The sequence below is a fragment of the Mustelus asterias genome, chromosome 4 (assembly GCF_964213995.1).
Source record: "Mustelus asterias chromosome 4, sMusAst1.hap1.1, whole genome shotgun sequence".
Classification (NCBI taxonomy): Eukaryota; Metazoa; Chordata; class Chondrichthyes; order Carcharhiniformes; family Triakidae; genus Mustelus; species Mustelus asterias.
Window position 1 is genome coordinate 72,031,622 of NC_135804.1, and position 21,805 is coordinate 72,053,426.

General features: G+C 55.2%; 1 protein-coding gene across 2 annotated transcripts in view; it reads right to left on the bottom strand.

Moving 5' to 3' along the window:
• LOC144492776 (adhesion G-protein coupled receptor G6-like) overlaps positions 1 to 21,805 on the bottom strand; it is a 374,363-nt gene that overhangs the window by 140,030 nt on the left and 212,528 nt on the right. For both annotated transcript variants that reach the window (XM_078211194.1, XM_078211193.1), the window contains one exon: positions 2,818 to 2,931. In XM_078211194.1, coding sequence (XP_078067320.1) covers positions 2,818 to 2,931 — 114 coding nt within the window. The remainder of the gene's footprint in view (positions 1 to 2,817; positions 2,932 to 21,805) is intronic.

Genomic DNA, 21,805 nt, shown 5'->3' on the forward strand with positions numbered 1-21,805 from the left:
CCATCTTAATGTCATCTGCAAATTTTGACACATTATGCTTGGTCCCCAACTCCAAATCATCTATGTAATCATAAACAATTGCAGTCCCAACACTGATCCCTGAGGCACACCACTAATCACTGATTGCCAACCAGGAAAACACTAATTTACCCCCACTCTTTGCTTTCTATTCTTTAACCAATCCTCTATCCATGCTAATACATTACCCATAACACTGTGCACCTTTATCTTATGCAGCAGTCTTTGGTGCGGCATCTTGTCAAAGGCCTTCTGGAAATCCAGATACACCACATCCACAGGTTCCCCATTGTCCACTGCACATGTAATGTTCTCAAAGAATTCCACCAAATTAGTCATAGAATCATAGAATCCTGCAGTGCAGAAAGAGGCCATTCGGCCCATCGAGTCTGCACCAACCACAATCCCACCCAGGTCCTATCCACGTGTCCCTACATATTTACCCGCTAATCTCTCTAACCTATGCATCCCGGGACACTAAGGGGCAATTTAGAATGGCCAATCAACCTAGCCCGCACATCTTTGGACTGTGGGAGGAAACCGGAGCACCCGGAGGAAACCCACGCAGACACAGGGAGAATGTGCAAACTCCACACAGACAGCTACCCGAGCCGGGATTCGAATCCAGGTCCCTGGAGCTGTGAAGCAGCAGTGCTAACCACTGTGCTACCATGCCGCCCCAAACATGACCTGCCCTTCATGAAGTTCAAACATGACCTGCCCTTCATGAACCCATGCTGCGCCTTACCAATGGGACAATTTATACCCAGATGTCTCGCTATTTCTTCCTTGATGATAGATTCAAGCATTTTTCCTGCTACAGAAATAAAGCTAACCGGCCTATAGTTACCCGCCTTTTGTCAACCTCCTTTTTTAAACAGTGGCATCACATTTGCTGTTTTCCAATATGCGGGAACCAGAGTCCAGTGAATTTTGGTAAATTACCACTAGTGCATTTGTTATTTCCCCCGCCATCTCTTTCGTACCCTGGGATGCATTCCATCAGGGCCAGGGGATTTGTCTACCTTTAGCCCCATTAGCTTGCCCAACACTACCACTTTTGTGATAATGATAATTTTTAGGTCCTGATATCACTGGTATGTCTGGGGGTGTGTGTGTGTGTTGGTGTATGAGGTGTGTGAAGGTGTCTGTTTGTATGGCGGTGTTTGTGTGTGTGTGGGGGTGTTTGTGTGTGTGTGGGGGTGTTTGTGTGTGTGTGGGGGTGTTTGTGTGTGTGTGGGGGTGTTTGTGTGTGTGTGGCGGTGTTTGTGTGTGTGTGGGGGTGTTTGTGTGTGTGTGGGGGTGTTTGTGTGTGTGTGGGGGTGTTTGTTTATGGTGTGTGTATGTATGTGCACACACAGGTGTACGTTTATTGGGGGGCTGTGTGTACGGCTGTGTGTCTGTGTATAAATAAACCCCTTCTTTTTACCTTATCTCGAGTCTTCTGTGCAAGTTATTCATAGAGGATTGCAACATTCCAATTTTAAGAACTTGGAAAAATATGTCATCAATTATAGTCAAAATAAGGAAACCCTGTCTGTTTACGGACAAGTACTGCGAGGAGAAACAGGAGAGTTTAAATTCATAGAATCATAGAAACCCTACAGTACAGAAAGAGGCCATTCGGCCCATCGAGTCTGCACTGACCACAATTCCACCCAGGCCCTACCCCCATATCCCCTCTGCCAATAAATTAATGCCCTTCTGCCCATAACTCTCTTTTGACCATCCTCATTGAATCATAGAATCCCTACTATGCAAAAGGAGGCCATTCGGCCCATCAAGCCTGCACCGACAACAACTACCCCCATAACACCATGTGTTTATCCTGCAAATCCCCCTGACACTCGGGGCAATTTAGCATGGCCAATCAACCTAACTAACACGTCAAATGGCATTATCATCAAATATGTCACGAACAACATACTGGGGGGGGCTTACCATTGACCAAACCTTAAGTGCACCAACCATACTGTGGCTAAAAGTACATGTCACAGGCTGAGAAATCTGCTGTGAGTAAAGTCATACATGACACAGGAAGCCATTGGTCTATGCTGTTTCTCCATGGAGCAATCCAGTCAGTCCCAATCTGCTGCTTGATTCCCTGTAGCCCTGTAAGTTTATTTCTTCAAGCGCCCATCCAATTTCCTTTTGAAACCAAAAACTTCAATTTTTTATCCACTTGTCCTCGTACTAATTCACCGCCTGAACCCCCCCCAAACACCTATCCATTACCTACAAGGCACAAATCAGGAGTGTGATGGAATACTCTCCAGTGTCTAGATGAGTGCAGCTCCAACAACACTCAAGAAACTCTACACCATCCAAGATAAAGCAGCCCACTCAATCGGCACCGCATCCACCACCTTAAAAATTCACTCTCTTCTCCACTAATGCACAGTGGCGGCGTGTCTACCATCTTCATGATGTACTGTGGCAACTCACCAAGGCTCCTCTAGAACTCCCTCCAAAACTATAACTTTTACCACTCTACCTCTCCTGTCGAATACTTAGGTACATAAAGACATATAGAATAATTTGCATGTTACCCTCCAAGTCACTCACCAACCTGACTTGGAAATATACCACCGTTCCTTCAGTCACTGGGTCAAAATCTAGGTACTCCCTTCCTAACAGCACCATGGGTTTACCTACACCAGGTTGGCTGCATTGGTTCAAGAAGGCAGCTCACCACCACCTTCTCAAGAAAAACTATGGATGGGCAATAAATGTTCACCTTGCCAGCAATGACCACATTCCATAAGCAAATAAGAAAAGCATAAAATATGTTCATCTTACAGGTTGCTTAGTATGAGTAAGAGTAAGTGTGACAGGATTGTTGAGTTTCAAGCTGTGTTTCCCTGCAGTAATTCCAATCAGAGCTTCATTCAGAATCTCGCCCGTGTTTTGATTCTGTGAAAACAAATGGAATGTCATTTTAGAAACATTTATCGAATAATACAGGGTTCGAGAAGGCAAAATCATCCAGACTTAAATTGTCATGTAATCCCTTGAGTTTAGAAGATTAAGAAGGTTAATCAAAAGAGAAAATGTTGAAAACTCTCAGCAGGTCTGGCAGCATCTCTAAGGAAAGAAAAGAGCTGACGTTTCGGGTCCAGGTGACCCTTTGTCAAAGCTTTGGACATCTGGACTCGAAACATCAGCTCTTTTCTCTCCTGATACACACTCTCCCTCACACACATGCTCTCCCTCACACACACTCGCTCTCTCACGCACACGCTCTCTCTCTCTCCCTCACACGCTCTCTCTCCCTCACACGCTCTCTCTCTCTCACACGCTCTCTCTCCCTCACACGCTCTCTCTCACTCACACGCTCTCTCGCTCATGCTCGCTCTCTCTCACACGCTCGCTCTCTCTCACACGCTCTCTCTCCCTCACATGCTCTCTCTCACTCACACGCTCTCTCGCTCATGCTCGCTCTCTCTCACACGCTCGCTCTCTCTCACACGCTCGCTCTCTCTCTCTCACACACGCTCTCTCACACACGCTCTCTCTCTCAAACACGCTCTCTCTCTCTCACCCACGTTCTCTCTCTCTCACACACGCTCTCTCTCACACACGTTCTCTCTCTCGCACACACGCTCTCTCTCACACACGTTCTCTCTCTCTCACATACGCTCTCTCTCACACACGTTCTCTCTCTCTCACACACGCCCCCTCTCTCTCACACACGCTCTCTCTCTCACACACGTTCTCTCTCTCTCACAAACGCTCTCTCTCACACACTCTCTCTCACTCTCTCACACATGCTCTCTCTCTCACACACGCTCTCTCTCTCTCACACACACGATCTCTCTCTCTCACACACGCTCTCTCTCTCTCACACACGCTCTCTCTCTCACACACGCTCTGTCTCTCTCTCACACACACGCTCTCTCTCACACACTCTGTCACACGCTCTCTCGCACACACTCTCTCTCTCTCGCACACACACTCTCTCTCGCGCACACACTCTCTCGCACACACTCTCTCTCGCACACACACTCTCTCTCGCACACACACTCTCTCTCGCACACACTCTGTCACACGCTCTCTCTCTCGCACACACACTCTCTCTCGCGCACACACTCTCTCGCACACACTCTCTCTCGCACACACACTCTCTCTCGCACACACACTCTCTCTCGCACACACTCTGTCACACGCTCTCTCTCTCACACACTGTTATTTTCTCCTCCTTATGCTGCCAGACCTGCTGAGATTTTCCAGCATTTTCTCTTTTGGTTTCAGATTCCAGCATCCACAGTAATTTGCTTTTATCGAGTGTCATAATCATTTATTTTCATGGTGCATATTAATTTCTCAGAGGTAACTTTAATGTTTAATAATTAATGTGTTGAAAGTAAGGTAATCTAAGACTGGGGAGGCAATGGCCTGGTGGTATTATCGCTAGACTATTAATTCAGAAACTCAACTAATGTTCTGGGGACCTGGGTTTGAATCCCACCTATTCAGATGGTGGAATTTGAATTCAATAAAAATTGTCTGAAATTAAGAATTTACTGATGACCATGAAACCATTGTCAATTGTCAGAAAAACCCATCTGGTTCAGTAATGTCCTTCAGGGAAGGAAATCTGCTGTCCTTACCTGGTCTGGCCTACTTGTGACTCCAGAGCCATAGCAATGTGGTTGACTCTCCATTGCCCTCCAAGGGCAACTGAGATGGGCAATAAATGGTGGATAGTTGTTAGCACTGCTGCCTCACAGCGCCAGGGACTCGGGTTCAATTCCGGCCTTGGGACACTGTCTGTGTGGAGTTGACACATTCTACCTGTGTCTGCGTGGGTTTCCACTGGGTGCTCGGGTTTCCTCCTACAGTCCAAAGATGCGTGGGTTAGGTTGATTGACCATGATAAATTGCCCCTTAATTTCAGGGAATTAGGGGGGTGAATGTGTGGGCTTAAAGAGATGGGGCGCAGGTGGGATTGCTGTTGGTGCAGTCTTGATGGGCCGAATGGCCACCTTCTGGACTGTAGGGATTCTATGATGATATAACTGATAAACAACCCTGAAGTAAGTGCAATTCTGAGGTAATTATAACTCAATGTGTTTGTTTAATAAAGTTAGCTTTTGAATAGAGAACATTGAAATAATTGATGACCCACCTTTGAGCTTTGCGTGAGGGAGAGAATGTGTGAGAGAGAGCATGTTTCAGAGAGAGCGTGTATGTGAGGGAGTGCATGTGTGGGAGAGAGAGCGAATGTGAGAGAGAGAGTGTGAGAGAGAGAGAGAGCGTGTGTGTGAGAGAGAGAGTGTGAGAGAGAGAGAGTGTGTGTGTGAGAGAGAATGTGGCTGCATGAGGGAGTGTGTGTGAAGAGTGAGTGTAAGAGAGAGTGAGTGTGTGAGGAAATGTGTGTGTGTGTGTATGTGTGAGGTAGAGCGTGTAAGTGAGAAAGAGTGTGTGTATAGTGAGAGGATTTGTGCGAGGCATAACATGTGTATGATCAAGAGCGTGTGTGTGACAGTTGGCGTGTGTGTGAGAGATGGCATGCGGGTAAGAGAGAGCTAGTGTGTGGGAGAGGGCTAGTGAGTGTAGAGAAAGCGTGCAAGAGAGTGTGTGTGTGAAAGAGCGTGTGTGTGAGGGAGAGCGGGCGCGTGAGAGAGGGCGGGTGCGTGAGGGAGAGCATGTTTGTGTGAAAGAGCATGCATATGAGAGACTGGATGTGTGTGACAGTGAGTTTCTCTGAGAGACAGAATGTAAGAGAGAGAGAGTGTGAGAGATCATGTATGTGAGAGAGAGTGAGTGCATGAGAGAGTGCCTGTGAGTGTGAATGTGTGAGAGAGTGTGTGTGAGAGAAAGAGCAAGTGTGCAAGAGTGCATGTGTGTGAAAGTGAGTGTTTCTGCGTGAGAAAGACAGTATGTAAGGAAGAGTGTGTGAGATCATGTGTGTGAGAGAGAGTGCGTGAGAGAGCGAGTGCGTGAGAGCGAGAGTGCGTGAGAGAGCGAGAGTGCATGAGAGAGAGTGCGTGAGAGAGAGAGAGTGCATGAGAGAGAGAGAGTGCGTGAGAGAGAGAGTGTGCGTGAGAGAGTGCATGAGAGAGAGAGAGTGCGTGAGAGACAGAGAGTGCATGAGAGAGAGAGTGCGTGAGACAGAGAGAGTGCGTGAGAGAGAGCGTGCGTGATAGAGAGCGAGTGCGTGACAGAGAGAGAGTGCATGAGTGAGAGAGTGCGAGAGAGAGAGAGAGTGCGCGAGAGAGAGAGAGTGCGCGAGAGAGAGAGAGTGCGTGAGAGAGAGAGTGCATGAGAGAGAGAGAGGGCATGAGAGAGAGACAGAGTGCGTGAGAGAGAGAGTGCATGAGAGAGAGTGCGTGAGAGAGAGAGTGCGTGAGAGAGAGAGAGTGCGTGAGAGAGAGAGAGTGCATGAGAGAGAGAGTGCGTGAGAGAGAGAGTGCGTGTGAGAGAGAGTGCATGAGAGAGAGTGCGAGAGAGAGAGAGTGCATGAGAGAGAGAGAGAGTGCGTGAGACAGAGAGTGCGTGAGAGAGAGAGAGTGCATGAGAGAGAGAGTGCGTGAGAGAGAGAGAGTGCAAGAGAGAGAGAGTGCGTGAGAGAGAGAGTGCATGAGAGAGAGAGTGCGTGAGAGAGAGAGTGTGTGAGAGAGAGTGCATGGGAGAGAGAGAGAGTGCATGAGAGAGAGAGAGAGTGCGTGAGAGAGAGTGCGTGAGAGAGAGAGTGCATCAGAGAGAGAGAGTGCATGAGAGAGAGAGAGTGCATGAGAGAGAGAGTGCGTGAGAGAGAGAGAGTGCATGAGAGAGAGAGAGTGCATGAGAGAGAGAGAGTGCGTGAGAGAGAGAGAGTGCATGAGAGAGAGAGTGCGTGAGAGAGAGAGAGTGCGTGAGAGAGAGAGAGTGCGTGAGAGAGAGAGAGTGCATGAGAGAGAGAGTGCATGAGAGAGAGAGAGTGCATGAGAGAGAGAGAGTGCATGAGAGAGAGAGAGTGCGTGAGAGAGAGAGAGTGCATGAGAGAGAGAGTGCGTGAGAGAGAGAGAGAGTGCGTGAGAGAGAGAGAGAGTGCGTGAGAGAGAGAGAGAGTGCGTGAGAGAGAGAGTGCGTGAGAGAGAGAGAGCATGAGAGAGAGAGTGCATGAGAGAGAGAGAGTGCATGAGAGGGAGAGTGCGTGAGAGAGAGAGTGTGCGTGAGAGAGAGAGTGTGCGTGAGAGAGAGAGAGTGCGTGAGAGAGAGAGTGCGTGAGAGAGAGAGAGTGCATGAGAGAGAGAGAGTGTGTGAGAGAGAGTGCGTGAGAGAGAGAGTGCGTGAGAGAGAGAGAGTGCGTGAGAGAGAGAGAGTGCGTGAGAGAGAGAGAGTGCATGAGAGAGAGTGCATGAGAGAGAGAGAGTGCATGAGAGAGAGAGAGTGCGTGAGAGAGAGTGCGTGAGAGAGAGAGTGCGTGAGAGAGAGAGAGTGCGTGAGAGAGAGAGTGTGCATGAGAGAGAGAGAGTGCATGAGAGAGAGAGAGTGCATGAGAGAGAGAGAGTGCGTGAAAGAGAGAGAGAGTGCGTGAGAGAGAGAGAGTGCATGAGAGAGAGAGTGCGTGAGAGAGAGAGTGCGTGAGAGAGAGAGAGTGCGTGAGAGAGAGAGTGCGTGAGAGAGAGAGTGCGTGAGACAGAGAGTGCGTGAGAGAAAGAGTGCGTGAGAGAGAGAGTGCGTGAGAGAGAGAGAGTGCAAGAGAGATAGAGTGCGTGAGAGAGAGAGTGCGTGAGAGAGAGAGAGTGCGTGAGAGAGAGAGTGTGCATGAGAGAGAGAGAGTGCATGAGAGAGAGTGCATGAGAGAGAGAGAGTGCATGAGAGAGAGAGAGTGCATGAGAGGGAGAGTGCGTGAGAGAGAGAGTGTGCGTGAGAGAGAGAGTGTGCGTGAGAGAGAGAGAGTGCGTGAGAGAGAGAGTGCGTGAGAGAGAGAGAGTGCATGAGAGAGAGAGAGTGTGTGAGAGAGAGTGCATGAGAGAGAGAGTGCGTGAGAGAGAGAGAGTGCGTGAGAGAGAGAGAGTGCGTGAGAGAGAGAGAGTGCATGAGAGAGAGTGCATGAGAGAGAGAGAGTGCATGAGAGAGAGAGAGTGCGTGAGAGAGAGTGCGTGAGAGAGAGAGTGCGTGAGAGAGAGAGAGTGCGTGAGAGAGAGAGTGTGCATGAGAGAGAGAGAGTGCATGAGAGAGAGAGAGTGCATGAGAGAGAGAGAGTGCGTGAAAGAGAGAGAGAGTGCGTGAGAGAGAGAGAGTGCATGAGAGAGAGAGTGCGTGAGAGAGAGAGTGCGTGAGAGAGAGAGAGTGCGTGAGAGAGAGAGTGCGTGAGAGAGAGAGTGCGTGAGACAGAGAGTGCGTGAGAGAAAGAGTGCGTGAGAGAGAGAGTGCGTGAGAGAGAGAGAGTGCAAGAGAGATAGAGTGCGTGAGAGAGAGAGTGCGTGAGAGAGAGAGAGTGCGTGAGAGAGAGAGTGTGCATGAGAGAGAGAGAGTGCATGAGAGAGAGTGCATGAGAGAGAGAGAGTGCATGAGAGAGAGAGAGTGCGTGAGAGAGAGTGCGTGAGAGAGAGAGTGCGTGAGAGAGAGAGAGTGCGTGAGAGAGAGAGTGTGCATGAGAGAGAGAGAGTGCATGAGAGAGAGAGAGTGCATGAGAGAGAGAGAGTGCGTGAAAGAGAGAGAGAGTGCGTGAGAGAGAGAGAGTGCATGAGAGAGAGAGTGCGTGAGAGAGAGAGTGCGTGAGAGAGAGAGAGTGCGTGAGAGAGAGAGTGCGTGAGAGAGAGAGTGCGTGAGACAGAGAGTGCGTGAGAGAAAGAGTGCGTGAGAGAGAGAGTGCGTGAGAGAGAGAGAGTGCAAGAGAGATAGAGTGCGTGAGAGAGAGAGTGCATGAGAGAGAGAGAGCATGAGAGAAAGAGAGTGCGTGAGAGAGAGTGCATGAGAGAGAGAGTGCGTGAGAGAGTGCGCGCGAGAGAGAGAGTGCATGAGAGAGAGGGTGCGTGAGAGTGAAGATGCGTGAGAGAGAGGATGGGTGAGAGAGAGTGCATGAGAGAGACTGCGTGAGAGAGAGAGTGCATGAGAGAGAGAGTGCGTGAGAGAGAGAGAGTGCGTGAGAGAGAGTGCATGAGAGAGAGAGTGTGTAAGAGAGAGTGCGTGAGAGACAGAGTGCGTGAGAGAGAGGGTGCGTGAGAGTGAAGATGCGTGAGAGAGAGGATGGGTGAGAGAGAGTGCATGAGAGAGACTGCGTGAGAGAGAGAGTGCATGAGAGAGAGAGTGCGTGAGAGAGAGAGAGTGCGTGAGAGAGAGTGCATGAGAGAGAGAGTGTGTAAGAGAGAGTGCGTGAGAGACAGAGTGCGTGAGAGAGTGCATGAGAGAGTGAGTGCGTGAGAGAGAGAGTGCGTGAGAGAGAGTGCGTGAGAGAGAGAGTGTGCGTGAGAGAGAGTGCGTGAGAGAGAGAGCGTGTGAGAGAGAGCGCGTGAGAGAGATTGCATGAGAGAGAGATTGCATGAGAGAGAGATTGCGTGAGAGAGAGATTGCGTGAGAGAGAGAATGCGTGAGAGAGTGCGTGAGAGAGAGGGTGCATGAGGGAGAAGATGCGGGAGAGAGAGGATGGGTGAGAGAGAGTGCATGAAAGAGACTGCGTGAGAGAGAGAGTGCGTGAGAGAGAGAGAGTGCGTGAGAGAGAGAGAGAGTCCATGAGAGAAAGAAAGTGCGTGAGAGAGAGAGAGTGCGTGAGAGAGAGAGAGTGCGTGAGAGAGAGAGAGTGCGTGAGAGAGAGAGTGCGCGAGAGAGAGAGAGAGTAGCGTGAGGGAGAGAGTGCGGGAGAGAGAGAGTGCGTGAGAGGGAGAGAGTGCATGAGAGAGAGAGTGCGTGAGAGAGAGAGTGCGTGAGAGAAAGAGAGTGCGTGAGAGAGAGAGAGTGCGTGAGAGAGAGAGAGTGCGTGAGAGAGAGAGAGTGCGTGAGAGAGAGAGAGTGCGTGAGAGAGAGAGAGTGCGTGAGAGAGAGAGAGTGCGTGAGAGAGAGAGAGTGCGTGAGAGAGAGCGAGTGCGTGAGAGAGAGAGAGTGCGTGAGACGGAGAGAGTCCGTGAGAGAGAGTGGGTGATAGAGAGTGCAGGAGAGAGAGTGCGAGAGAGAGAGGGTGCATGAGAGAGAGGGTGCGTGAGAGAGAGGGTGCATGTCAGAGAGAGTGCGTGAGAGAGAGGGTGCATGAGGGAGAAGATGCGGGAGAGAGAGAATGGGTGAGAGAGAGTGCATGAAAGAGACTGCGTGAGAGAGAGTGTGCATGAGAGAGAGAGGGCGTGAGAGAGAGAGTGCGTGAGAGCGAGAGTGCGTGAGAGAGAGAGTGCGTGAGAGAGAGAGAATGCATGAGAGAGAGAGTGCATGAGAGAGAGTGCGTGAGAGAGAGTGCGTGAGAGAGAAAGTGCGTGAGAGTGCGTGAGAGAGAGAGTGCGTGAGAGAGAGAGTGCGTGAGAGAGAGAGTGCGTGAGAGAGAGAGTGCGTGAGAGAGAGTGCGTGAGAGAGAGAGAGTGCGTGAGAGAGAGAGAGTGCACGAGAGAGAGAGTGCGTGAGAGAGAGAGTGCGTGAGAGAGAGAGTGCGTGAGAGAGAGTGTGCGTGAGAGAGGGTGCGTGAGAGAGAGAGTGCGTGAGAGAGAGAGTGCGTGAGGGAGAGGGTGCTGTGAGAGAGAGGGTGCGTGAGAGAGAGGGTGCGTGAGAGGGAGGGTGCGTGAGAGAGAGGGTGCGTGAGAGAGAGGGTGCATGAGAGGGTGTGTGAGAGAGTGATTGCGTGAGAGAGAGGGTGCATGAGAGAGAGAGTGCGTGAGTGAGAGTGCGTGAGAGAGAGAGTGCGTGAGAGAGAGAGAGTGCGTGAGAGAGAGAGAGTGCGTGAGAGAGAGAGAGTGCGTGAGAGAGAGAGAGTGCGTGAGAGAGAGCGAGTGCATGAGAGAGAGCGAGTGCGTGAGAGAGAGAGAGTGTGTGAGACGGAGAGAGTCCGTGAGAGAGAGTGGGTGATAGAGAGTGCAGGAGAGAGAGTGCGAGAGAGAGAGGGTGCATGAGAGAGAGGGTGCGTGAGAGAGAGGGTGCATGTCAGAGAGAGTGCGTGAGAGAGAGGGTGCATGAGGGAGAAGATGCGGGAGAGAGAGAATGGGTGAGAGAGAGTGCATGAAAGAGACTGCGTGAGAGAGAGTGTGCATGAGAGAGAGAGGGCGTGAGAGAGAGAGTGCGTGAGAGCGAGAGTGCGTGAGAGAGAGAGTGCGTGAGAGAGAGAGAATGCATGAGAGAGAGAGTGCATGAGAGAGAGTGCGTGAGAGAGAGTGCGTGAGAGAGAAAGTGCGTGAGAGTGCGTGAGAGAGAGAGTGCGTGAGAGAGAGAGTGCGTGAGAGAGAGAGTGCGTGAGAGAGAGTGCGTGAGAGAGAGAGAGTGCGTGAGAGAGAGAGAGTGCACGAGAGAGAGAGTGCGTGAGAGAGAGAGTGCGTGAGAGAGAGATTGCGTGAGAGAGAGTGTGCGTGAGAGAGAGGGTGCGTGAGAGAGAGTGTGCGTGAGAGAGAGGGTGCGTGAGAGAGAGAGTGCGTGAGAGAGAGAGTGCGTGAGGGAGAGGGTGCTGTGAGAGAGAGGGTGCGTGAGAGAGAGGGTGCGTGAGAGGGAGGGTGCGTGAGAGAGAGGGTGCGTGAGAGAGAGGGTGCATGAGAGGGTGTGTGAGAGAGTGATTGCGTGAGAGAGAGGGTGCATGAGAGAGAGGGTGCGCAAGAGAGAGGGTGCGTAAGAGAGAGGGTGCGTGAGAGACAGAGTGCGTGAGAGACAGAATGCGTGAGAGAGTGCATGAGAGAGACAGTGCGTGAGAGAGAGGGTGCGTGAGAGAGAGGGTGCGTGAGAGAGAGGGTGTGTGAGAAAGAGGTTGCGTGAGAGAGAGGGTGCATGAGAGAGAGGGTGCGTGAGAGAGGGAGTGCGTGAGAGAGAGAGTGCGTGAGAGAGAGGGTGCGTGAGAGAGAGGGTGCGTGAGAGAGAGGGTGCGTGAGAGAGAGGGTGCGTGAGAGAGAGGTTGCGTGAGAGAGAGGGTGCATGAGAGAGAGGGTGCGTGAGAGAGGGAGTGCGTGAGAGAGAGAGTGCATGAGAGAGAGGGTGCGTGAGAGAGAGGGTGCACGAGAGAGTGCATGAGCGAGAGTGCATGAGAGAGAGTGCATGAGAGTGCGTGAGAGAGAGAGACTGCCTGAGAGAGAGAGTGCATGAGAGAGAGAGTGCATGAGAGAGAGAGTGCATGAGAGAGAGAGTGCATGAGATAGAGGGTGCGTGAGATAGAGGGTGCGTGAGCGAGAGTGCGTGAGAGAGAGAGTGCGTGAGAGAGAGCGTGCGTGAGAGAGAGCGTGCGTGAGAGAGAGAGAGTGCGTGACAGAGAGAGAGAGTGCGTGAGAGAGAGAGTGCGTGAGAGAGAGAGAGTGCGTGACAGAGAGAGAGAGTGCGTGAGAGAGAGTGCGTGACAGAGAGAGAGAGTGCGTGAGAGAGAGGGTGCGTGAGAGAGCGGGTGCGTGAGAGAGAGGATGGGTGAGAGAGAGTGCATGAGAGAGACTGCGTGAGAGAGAGAGTCCGTGAGAGAGAGAGTGCGTGAGAGAGAGTGCGTGAGATTGCGTGAGAGAGAGAGAGTGCGTGAGAGAGAGTGCATGAGAGAGTGCGTGAGAGAGTGAGTGCGTGAGAGAGTGAGTGCGTGAGAGAGTGAGTGCGTGAGAGAGTGAGTGCGTGAGAGAGTGAGTGCGTGAGAGAGTGAGTGCGTGAGAGAGTGCGTGAGAGAGAGAGTGCATGAGAGAGAGAGTGCGTGAGAGAGAGTGCGTGAGAGAGAGAGTGCGTGAGAGAGAGAGTGCGTGAGAGAGAGAGTGCGTGAGAGAGAGAGGGTGCGTGTGAGAGAGAGGGTGCATGAGAGAGAGAGAGTGCGTGAGAGAGAGAGTGCGTGAGAGAGAGAGAGAGAATGCGTGAGAGAGAGTGCCTGAGAGAGTGAGAGTGCGTGAGAGAGAGAGAGTGCGTGAGAGAGTGAGAGTGCGTGAGAGAGAGAGAGTGCGTCAGAGAGAGCGAGTGCATGAGAGAGAGTGTGTGAGAGTGTGAGAAAGAGAGGGTGCGTGAGAGAGAGGGTGCGTGAGAGATAGGGTGCATGAGAGAGAGGGTGCGTGAGAGGAGGGTGTGTGAGAGAGAGGGCGTGTGAGAGACAGAGTGCGTGAGAGAGAGAGTGCGTGAGAGAGAGAGTGCGTGAGAGAGAGAGTGCGTGAGAGAGAGAGTGCGTGAGAGAGAGAACGCGTGAGAGAGAGGGTGCGTGAGAGTGAAGATGCGTGAGAGAGAGGATGGGTGAGAGAGAGTGCATGAGAGAGTCTGCGTGAGAGAGAGAGTGCATGAGAGAGAGAGTGCATGAGAGAGAGAGTGCGTGAGAGGGAGAGTGCGTGAGAGAGAGAGAGTGCGTGAGAGTGCGTGCGAGAGAGAGTGCATGAGAGTGCATGAGAGAGAGAGTGTGTAAGAGAGAGTGCGTGAGAGAGAGTGCGTGAGAGTGCGTGAGAGAATGAGTGCGTGAGTGAGAGAGTGCGTGAGAGAGAGAGTGCATGAGAGAGAGTGCGTGAGAGAGTGTGCGTGAGAGAGAGAGTGCGTCAGAGAGAGAGAGAGTGCATGAGAGAGAGTGTGTGAGAGTGTGAGAAAGAGAGGGTGCGTGAGAGAGAGGGTGCGTGAGAGAGAGGGTGCGTGAGAGAGAGGGTGCGTGAGAGGGAGGGTGCGTGAGAGAGAGGGTGCGTGAGAGGAGGGTGCGTGAGAGAGAGGGCGTGTGAGAGAGAGGGCGTGTGAGAGACAGAGTGCGTGAGAGAGAGAGTGCGTGAGAGAGAGAGTGCGTGAGAGAGAGAGTGCGTGAGAGAGAGGGTGCGTGAGAGTGAAGATGCGTGAGAGAGAGGATGGGTGAGAGAGAGTGCATGAGAGAGACTGCGTGAGAGAGAGAGTGCATGAGAGAGAGAGTGCGTGAGAGAGAGAGTGTATGAGAGAGAGAGAGTGCGTGAGAGTGCGTGAGAGAGAGTGCGTGAGAGTGCATGAGAGAGAGATTGTGTAAGAGAGAGTGGGTGAGAGACAGAGTGCGTGAGAGAGTGAGTGCGTGAGAGAGTGAGTGCGTGAGAGAGTGAGTGCGTGAGAGAGAGAGTGCGTGAGAGAGAGTGCGTGAGAGAGAGAGTGTGCGTGAGAGAGAGTGCGTGAGAGAGAGTGCGTGAGAGAGAGAGCGTGTGAGAGAGAGCGCGTGAGAGAAATTGCGTGAGAGAGAGATTGCGTGAGAGAGAGAATGCGTGAGAGAGTGCGTGAGAGAGTGCGTGAGAGAGTGCGTGAGAGAGGGTGTGTGAGAGAGGATGTGTGAGAGAGGATGTGTGAGAGAGGGTGTGTGAGAGAGGGTCCGTGAGAGAGGGTGTGTGAGAGAGGGTGCGTGAGAGAGTGCACGAGAGAGAGTGCATGAGAGATATTGCATGAGCGAGAGAGTGTATGAGAAAAAGAGTGTGTGAGAAAGAGAGTGTGTGAGAATCAGAGTGCATGAGAAAGAGGGTGAGTGCGTGTGAGAGCGAGTGCATGAGGGAGAGTGTGTATGTGTGAGGGAGGCCGAATGTGTGAGGGAGAGCTTTTGTGTGAGGAATTGTATGTGTGTGAAGGAGAGCGTGTGTGTGAGGGGGAGTGTGTGGGTTTGAAAGAGCGTGTCTATGAGGGAGTTTGTGTGTTTGAGAGAGATCATGTGTTGGGGAGAGTGTGTAGGTTTGAAAGAGTATGTGTGAGAGGGAGAGCATGTGTGTGAGAGAAAGCATGTGGGTGTGAAGGACAGCATGTGTGCGAGTGACAGGGTGTGCGTCAGGGACAGCAATGTGTATGATCAACAGCCTGTGTGTGAGCGATAGCGTGTGTGCGAGAGATGGTGTGTGTGCGAGAGAGGGCATGTGCAAGAGAGGGTGTGGGGGCGAGAGAGGGGGTCTATGCGAGAAAGGCATGTGTGTGAGGAAGACCATGTGTGTGAGATAGAGCTTGTGTGTGTGAGGGCGTGAGTGTGAGAAAGGCTGTGTATGTGAGAGAGAGTGTCTTTGTAAGCGAGAGAATGTGTGTGAGGGAGAGCCTCGGTGTGAGGGAGAACGTGTATGTGAGGAAGAGTATGTGTATTTTGGAGAGTGTGTTTGAGTGAGAGCGTGGCTGTGTGAGAGAGAGCCAGTGTGTGAGGGACACCGTTTTGGTGTAGAGCACTTGCGTGAGGGAGTGCATGTGTGTGTGAGAGAGAGCGTGCGCAAGGAAGAGCGTGTGCATGATCAAGTGTGTGTGCGAGAGATAGTCTGTGTGCAACAGGTTGTCTGTGTGTGAGATGGCATGTGTGTGACAGATGCCTAGTGTGTGAGGGAGGGCCAGTGTGTGAGGGAGGGCTAGTGTGTGAGAGAGGGCTAGTGTGTGAGAGAGGGCTGGTGTGTGAGAGAGGGCTAGTGTGTGAGAGAGGGCTAGTGTGTGAGAGAGGGCTCGTGTGTGAGAGAGGGCTAGTGTGTGAGAGAGGGCTCGTGTGTGAGAGAGGGCTAGTGTGGGAGGGAGGGCTGGTGTGTGAGAGAGGGCTAGTGTGTGAGAGAGGGCTAGTGTGTGAGAGAGGGCGAGTGTGTGAGGGAGGGCTAGTGTGTGTGAGAGGGCTCGTGTGTGAGAGAGGGCTCGTGTGTGAGAGAGGGCTCGTGTGTGAGGGAGGGCTAGTGTGTGAGAGAGGGCTAGTGTGTGTGAGAGGGCTAGTGTGTGAGGGAGGGCTAGTGTGTGTGAGAGGGCTAGTGTGTGAGAGAGGGCTAGTGTGTGAGAGAGGGCTAGTGTGTGAGAGAGGGCTAGTGTGTGTGAGAGGGCGAGTGTGTGAGAGGGGGCTAGTGTGTGAGAGAGGGCTAGTGTGTGAGAGAGGGCTCGTGTGTGAGGGAGGGCTAGTGTGTGAGAGAAGGCGGGTGTGTGAGGGAGGGCTAGTGTGTGAGAGAGGGCTAGTGTGTGAGGGAGGGCTAGTGTGTGTGAGAGGGCTAGTGTGTGAGAGAGGGCGAGTGTGTGAGGGAGGGCTAGTGTGTGAGAGAGGGCTAGTGTGTGAGAGAGGGCTGGTGTGTGAGAGAGGGCTAGTGTGTGAGAGAGGGCTAGTGTGTGAGAGAGGGCTCGTGTGTGAGAGAGGGCTAGTGTGTGAGAGAGGGCTCGTGTGTGAGAGAGGGCTAGTGTGGGAGGGAGGGCTGGTGTGTGAGAGAGGGCTAGTGTGTGAGAGAGGGCTAGTGTGTGAGAGAGGGCGAGTGTGTGAGGGAGGGCTAGTGTGTGTGAGAGGGCTCGTGTGTGAGAGAGGGCTCGTGTGTGAGAGAGGGCTCGTGTGTGAGGGAGGGCTAGTGTGTGAGAGAGGGCTAGTGTGTGTGAGAGGGCTAGTGTGTGAGGGAGGGCTAGTGTGTGTGAGAGGGCTAGTGTGTGAGAGAGGGCTAGTGTGTGAGAGAGGGCTAGTGTGTGAGAGAGGGCTAGTGTGTGTGAGAGGGCGAGTGTGTGAGAGAGGGCTAGTGTGTGAGAGAGGGCTAGTGTGTGAGAGAGGGCTCGTGTGTGAGGGAGGGCTAGTGTGTGAGAGAAGGCGGGTGTGTGAGGGAGGGCTAGTGTGTGAGAGAGGGCGAGTGTGTGAGGGAGGGCTAGTGTGTGAGAGTGGGCTAGTGTGTGAGAGAGGGCTAGTGTGTGTGAGAGGGCTAGTGTGTGTGAGAGGGCTAGTGTGTGAGAGAGGGCGAGTGTGTGAGGGAGGGCTAGTGTGTGAGAGAGGGCTAGTGTGTGAGAGAGGGCTAGTGTGTGTGAGAGGGCGAGTGTGTGAGAGAGGGCTAGTGTGTGAGAGAGGGCTAGTGTGTGAGAGAGGGCTCGTGTGTGAGGGAGGGCTAGTGTGTGAGAGAAGGCGGGTGTGTGAGGGAGGGCTAGTGTGTGAGAGAGGGCGAGTGTGTGAGGGAGGGCTAGTGTGTGAGAGTGGGCTAGTGTGTGAGAGAGGGCTAGTGTGTGTGAGAGGGCTAGTGTGTGTGAGAGGGCTAGTGTGTGAGAGAGGGCGAGTGTGTGAGGGAGGGCTAGTGTGTGAGAGAGGGCTAGTGTGTGTGAGAGGGCTAGTGTGTGTGAGAGGGCTAGTGCGTGAGAGAGGGCTAGTGTGTGTGAGAGGGCTAGTGTGTGAGAGAGGGCTAGTGTGTGTGAGAGGGCTAGTGTGTGTGAGAGGGCTAGTGTGTGTGAGAGGGCTAGTGTGTGTGAGAGGGCTAGTGTGTGAGAGAGGGCTAGTGTGTGTGAGAGGGCTAGTGTGTGTGAGAGGGCTAGTGTGTGTGAGAGGGCTAGTGTGTGAGAGGGCTAGTGTGTGTGAGAGGGCTAGTGTGTGAGAGAGGGCTAGTGTGTGTGAGAGGGCTAGTGTGTGTGAGAGGGCTAGTGTGTGAGAGGGCTAGTGTGTGTGAGAGGGCTAGTGTGTGAGAGAGGGCTAGTGTGTGTGAGAGGGCTAGTGTGTGTGAGAGGGCGAGTGTGTGAGGGAGGGCTAGTGTGTGAGGGAGGGCTAGTGTGTGTGAGAGGGCTAGTGTGTGTGAGAGGGCTAGTGTGTGAGAGAGGGCGAGTGTGTGAGGGAGGGCTAGTGTGTGAGGGAGGGCTAGTGTGTGTGAGAGGGCTAGTGTGTGTGAGAGGGCTAGTGTGTGAGAGAGGGCTAGTGTGTGAGAGAGGGCGAGTGTGTGAGAGAGGGCTAGTGTGAGAGAGAGGGCTAGTGTGTGTGAGAGGGCTAGTGTGTGAGAGAGGGCTAGTGTGTGAGAGAGGGCTAGTGTGTAAGAGAGGGCTAGTGTGTGAGAGAGGGCTAGTGTGTGTGAGAGAGGGCTAGTGTGTGTGAGAGAGGGCTAGTGTGTGCAAGAGGGCTAGTGTGTGAGAGAGAGGGCTAGTGTGTGTGAGAGGGCTAGTGTGTGTGAGAGAGGGCTAGTGTGTGAGAGGGCTAGTGTGTGAGAGAGGGCTAGTGTGTGAGAGAGGGCTAGTGTGTGAGAGAGGGCTAGTGTGTGAGAGAGGGCTAGTGTGTGTGAGAGAGGGCTAGTGTGTGAGAGAGAGGGCTAGTGTGTGAGAGAGAGGGCTAGTGTGTGCAAGAGGGCTAGTGTGTGAGAGAGGGCTAGTGTGTGAGAAAGGGCTAGTGTGAGAGAGAGGGCTAGTGTGTAAGAGAGGGCTAGTGTGTGAGAGAGGGCTAGTGTGTGTGAGAGGGCTAGTGTGAGAGAGAGGGCTAGTGTGTGAGAGAGAGGGCTAGTGTGTGAGAGAGGGCTAGTGTGTGAGAGAGGGCTAGTGTGTGAGAGAGGGCTAGTGTGTGAGAGAGGGCTAGTGTGTGAGAGAGAGGGCTAGTGTGTGAGAAAGGGCTAGTGTGTGAGAGAGGGCTAGTGTGTGAGAGAGGGCTAGTGTGTGCAAGAGGGCTAGTGTGTGAGAGAGGGCTAGTGTGTGAGAAAGGGCTAGTGTGAGAGAGAGGGCTAGTGTGTAAGAGAGGGCTAGTGTGTGAGAGAGGGCTAGTGTGTGTGAGAGAGGGCTAGTGTGTGAGAGAGGGCTAGTGTGTGAGAGAGGGCTAGTGTGTGCAAGAGGGCTAGTGTGTGAGAAAGGGCTAGTGTGTGAGAAAGGGCTAGTGTGTGAGAGAGGGCTAGTGTGTAAGAGAGGGCTAGTGTGTGAGAGAGGGCTAGTGTGTGTGAGAGAGGGCTAGTGTGTGTGAGAGAGGGCTAGTGTGTGAGAGAGGGCTAGTGTGAGAGAGAGGGCTAGTGTGTAAGAGAGGGCTAGTGTGTGAGAGAGGGCTAGTGTGTGTGAGAGAGGGCTAGTGTGTGAGAGAGGGCTAGTGTGTGCAAGAGGGCTAGTGTGTGAGAAAGGGCTAGTGTGTGAGAGGGCTAGTGTGTGAGAGAGGGCTAGTGTGTGAGAGAGGGCTAGTGTGTGAGAGAGGGCTAGTGTGTGAGAGAGAGGGCTGGTGTGTGAGAGAGAGGGCTGGTGTGTGAGAGAGAGGGCTAGTGTGTGTGAGAGAGGGCTAGTGTGTGAGAGAGGGCTAGTGTGTGAGAGGGCTAGTCTGTGAGAGAGGGCTAGTGTGTGAGAGAGGGCTAGTGTGTGAGAGAGGGCTAGTGTGTGAGAGAGAGGGCTAGTGTGTGTGAGAGAGGGCTAGTGTGTGAGAGAGGGCTAGTGTGTGAGAGAGGGCTAGTGTGGGAGAGAGTGAGTGTGAGGGAGAGCAAGTGTGTGAGAGAGAGCGTGTGTGTGAGGGAGAGCGTGTGTGTGAGGGAGAGCGTGTGTGTGAGGGAGAGCGTGTGTGTGAGGGAGAGCGTGTGTGTGAGGGAGAGCGTGTGTGTGAGGGAGAGCGTGTGTGTGAGGGAGAGCATGTGTATGATCAAGAGCGTGGGCGCGAGATGTGGTCTGTGTGAGAGAGATGGCATGTGTGCGCGTGGGGGCCAGCGTGCACGTGGGGGCCAGCGTGCGCCAGGGGGCCAGCGTGCGCCAGGGGGCCAGCGTGCACGTGGGGGCCAGCGTGCGCCAGGGGGCCAGCGTGCACGTGGGGGCCAGCGTGCGCCAGGGGGCCAGCGTGCACGTGGGGGACAGCGTGCGCCAGGGGCCAGCGTGCACGTGGGGGCCAGCGTGCACGTGGGGGCCAGCGTGCGCCAGGGGGCCAGCGTGCACGTGGGGGCCAGCGTGCGCCAGGGGGCCAGCGTGCACGTGGGGGACAGCGTGCACGTGGGGGCCAGCGTGCGCCAGGGGGCCAGCGTGCACGTGGGGGCCAGCGTGCACGTAGGGGCCAGCGTGCGCCAGGGGGCCAGCGTGCACGTGGGGTCCAGCGTGCGCCTGGGGGCCAGCGTGCACGTGGGGGCCAGCGTGCACGTGAGGGCCAGCGTGCACGTGGGGGCCAGCGTGCACGTGAGGGCCAGCGTGCACGTGGGGGCCAGCGTGCACGTGAGGGCCAGCATGCACGTGAGGGCCAGCATGCACATGAGGGCCAGCGTGCACGTGGGGGCCAGCGTGCACGTGGGGGCCAGCGTGCACGTGGGGGCCAGCGTGCACGTGAGGGCCAGCGTGCACGTGAGGGCCAGCGTGCACGTGGGGGCCAGTGTGTGCGAGGGAGCTAGTCTGTGAGTGAGGGCTAGAGAGTGAGAGTGGGCGAGTGAGTGAGAGTGGCGAGTGTGTAAGAGAGGGCTAGTGAGTGTAGAGATAATGTGAGAGAGTGTGATGGAGAGCAAGTGTGTGAGGAATAGTGTGTGTGTCAGGGAGAGCATGTGTGTGAGGGAGAGCATGTGTGTGAGGAAGAGCATGTGTGTGAGGGAGAGCGTGTGTGTGAGGAAGAGCGTGTGTGTGACGGAGAGCGTGCGTGTGACGGAGAGCGTGTGTGTGAGGGAGAGCGTGTGTGTGAGGGAGAGCGTGTGTGTGACGGAGAGCGTGCGTGTGACGGAGCGCGTGTGTGTGACGGAGAGCGTGTGTGTGAGGGAGAGCGTGTGTGTGAGGGAGAGCGTGTGTGTGACGGAGAGCGTGTGTGTGAGGGAGAGCGTGTGTGTGAGGGAGAGCGTGTGTGTGAGGGAGAGCGTGTGTGTGAGGGAGAGCATGTGTATGATCAAGAGCGTGGGCGCGAGAGGTGGTCTGTGTGAGAGAGATGGCATGTGTGCGCGTGGGGGCCAGCGTGCGCGTGGGGGCCAGCGTGCGCCAGGGGGCCAGCGTGCGCCAGGGGGCCAGCGTGCGCCAGGGGGCCAGCGTGCACGTGGGGGCCAGCGTGCGCCACGGGGCCAGCGTGCACGTGGGGGCCAGCGTGCGCCAGGGGGCCAGCGTGCACGTGGGGGCCAGCGTGCGCCAGGGGGCCAGCGTGCACGTGGGGGCCAGCGTGCACGTGGGGGCCAGCGTGCGCCAGGGGGCCAGCGTGCACGTGGGGGCCAGCGTGCGCCAGGGGGCCAGCGTGCACGTGGGGGCCAGCGTGCGCCAGGGGGCCAGTGTGCACGTGGGGGCCAGCGTGCGCCAGGGAGCCAGCGTGCACGTGGGGGCCAGCGTGCGCCAGGGGGCCAGTGTGCACGTGGGGGCCAGCGTGCGCCAGGGGGCCAGCGTGCACGTTGGGGCCAGCGTGCACTTGGGGCCAGCGTGCACGTGGGGGCCAGCGTGCGCCAGGGGGCCAGCGTGCGCCAGGGGGCCAGCGTGCGCCAGGGGGCCAGTGTGCACGTGGGGGCCAGCGTGCGCCAGGGGGCCAGCGTGCACGTTGGGGCCAGCGTGCACTTGGGGCCAGCGTGCACGTGGGGGCCAGCGTGCGCCAGGGGGCCAGCGTGCGCCAGGGGGCCAGCGTGCGCCAGGGGGCCAGCGTGCACGTGGGGGCCAGCGTGCACGTGGGGGCCAGCGTGCGCCAGGGGGCCAGCGTGCGCCAGGGGGCCAGCGTGCACGTGGGGGCCAGCGTGCACGTGGGGGCCAGCGTGCACGTGGGGGCCAGCGTGCGCCAGGGGGCCAGCGTGCACGTGGGGGCCAGCGTGCACTTGGGGCCAGCGTGCGCCAGGGGGCCAGCGTGCACGTGGGGGCCAGCGTGCGCCAGGGGGCCAGCGTGCGCCAGGGGGCCAGCGTGCACGTGGGGGCCAGCGTGCGCCAGGGGGCCAGCGTGCACGTGGGGGCCAGCGTGCACGTGGGGGCCAGCGTGCGCCAGGGGCCAGCGTGCACGTGGGGGCCAGCGTGCACGTGGGGGCCAGCTTGCACGTGTGGGCCAGCGTGCACGTGGGGGCCAGCGTGCACGTGGGGTCCAGCGTGCACGTGGGGGCCAGTGTGCGCGAGGAGGCCAGCGTGCGCCAGGGGGCCAGCGTGCGTGAGGGGGCCAGCGTGCACGTGGGGGCCAGTGTGCGCGAGGAGGCCAGCGTGCGCCAGG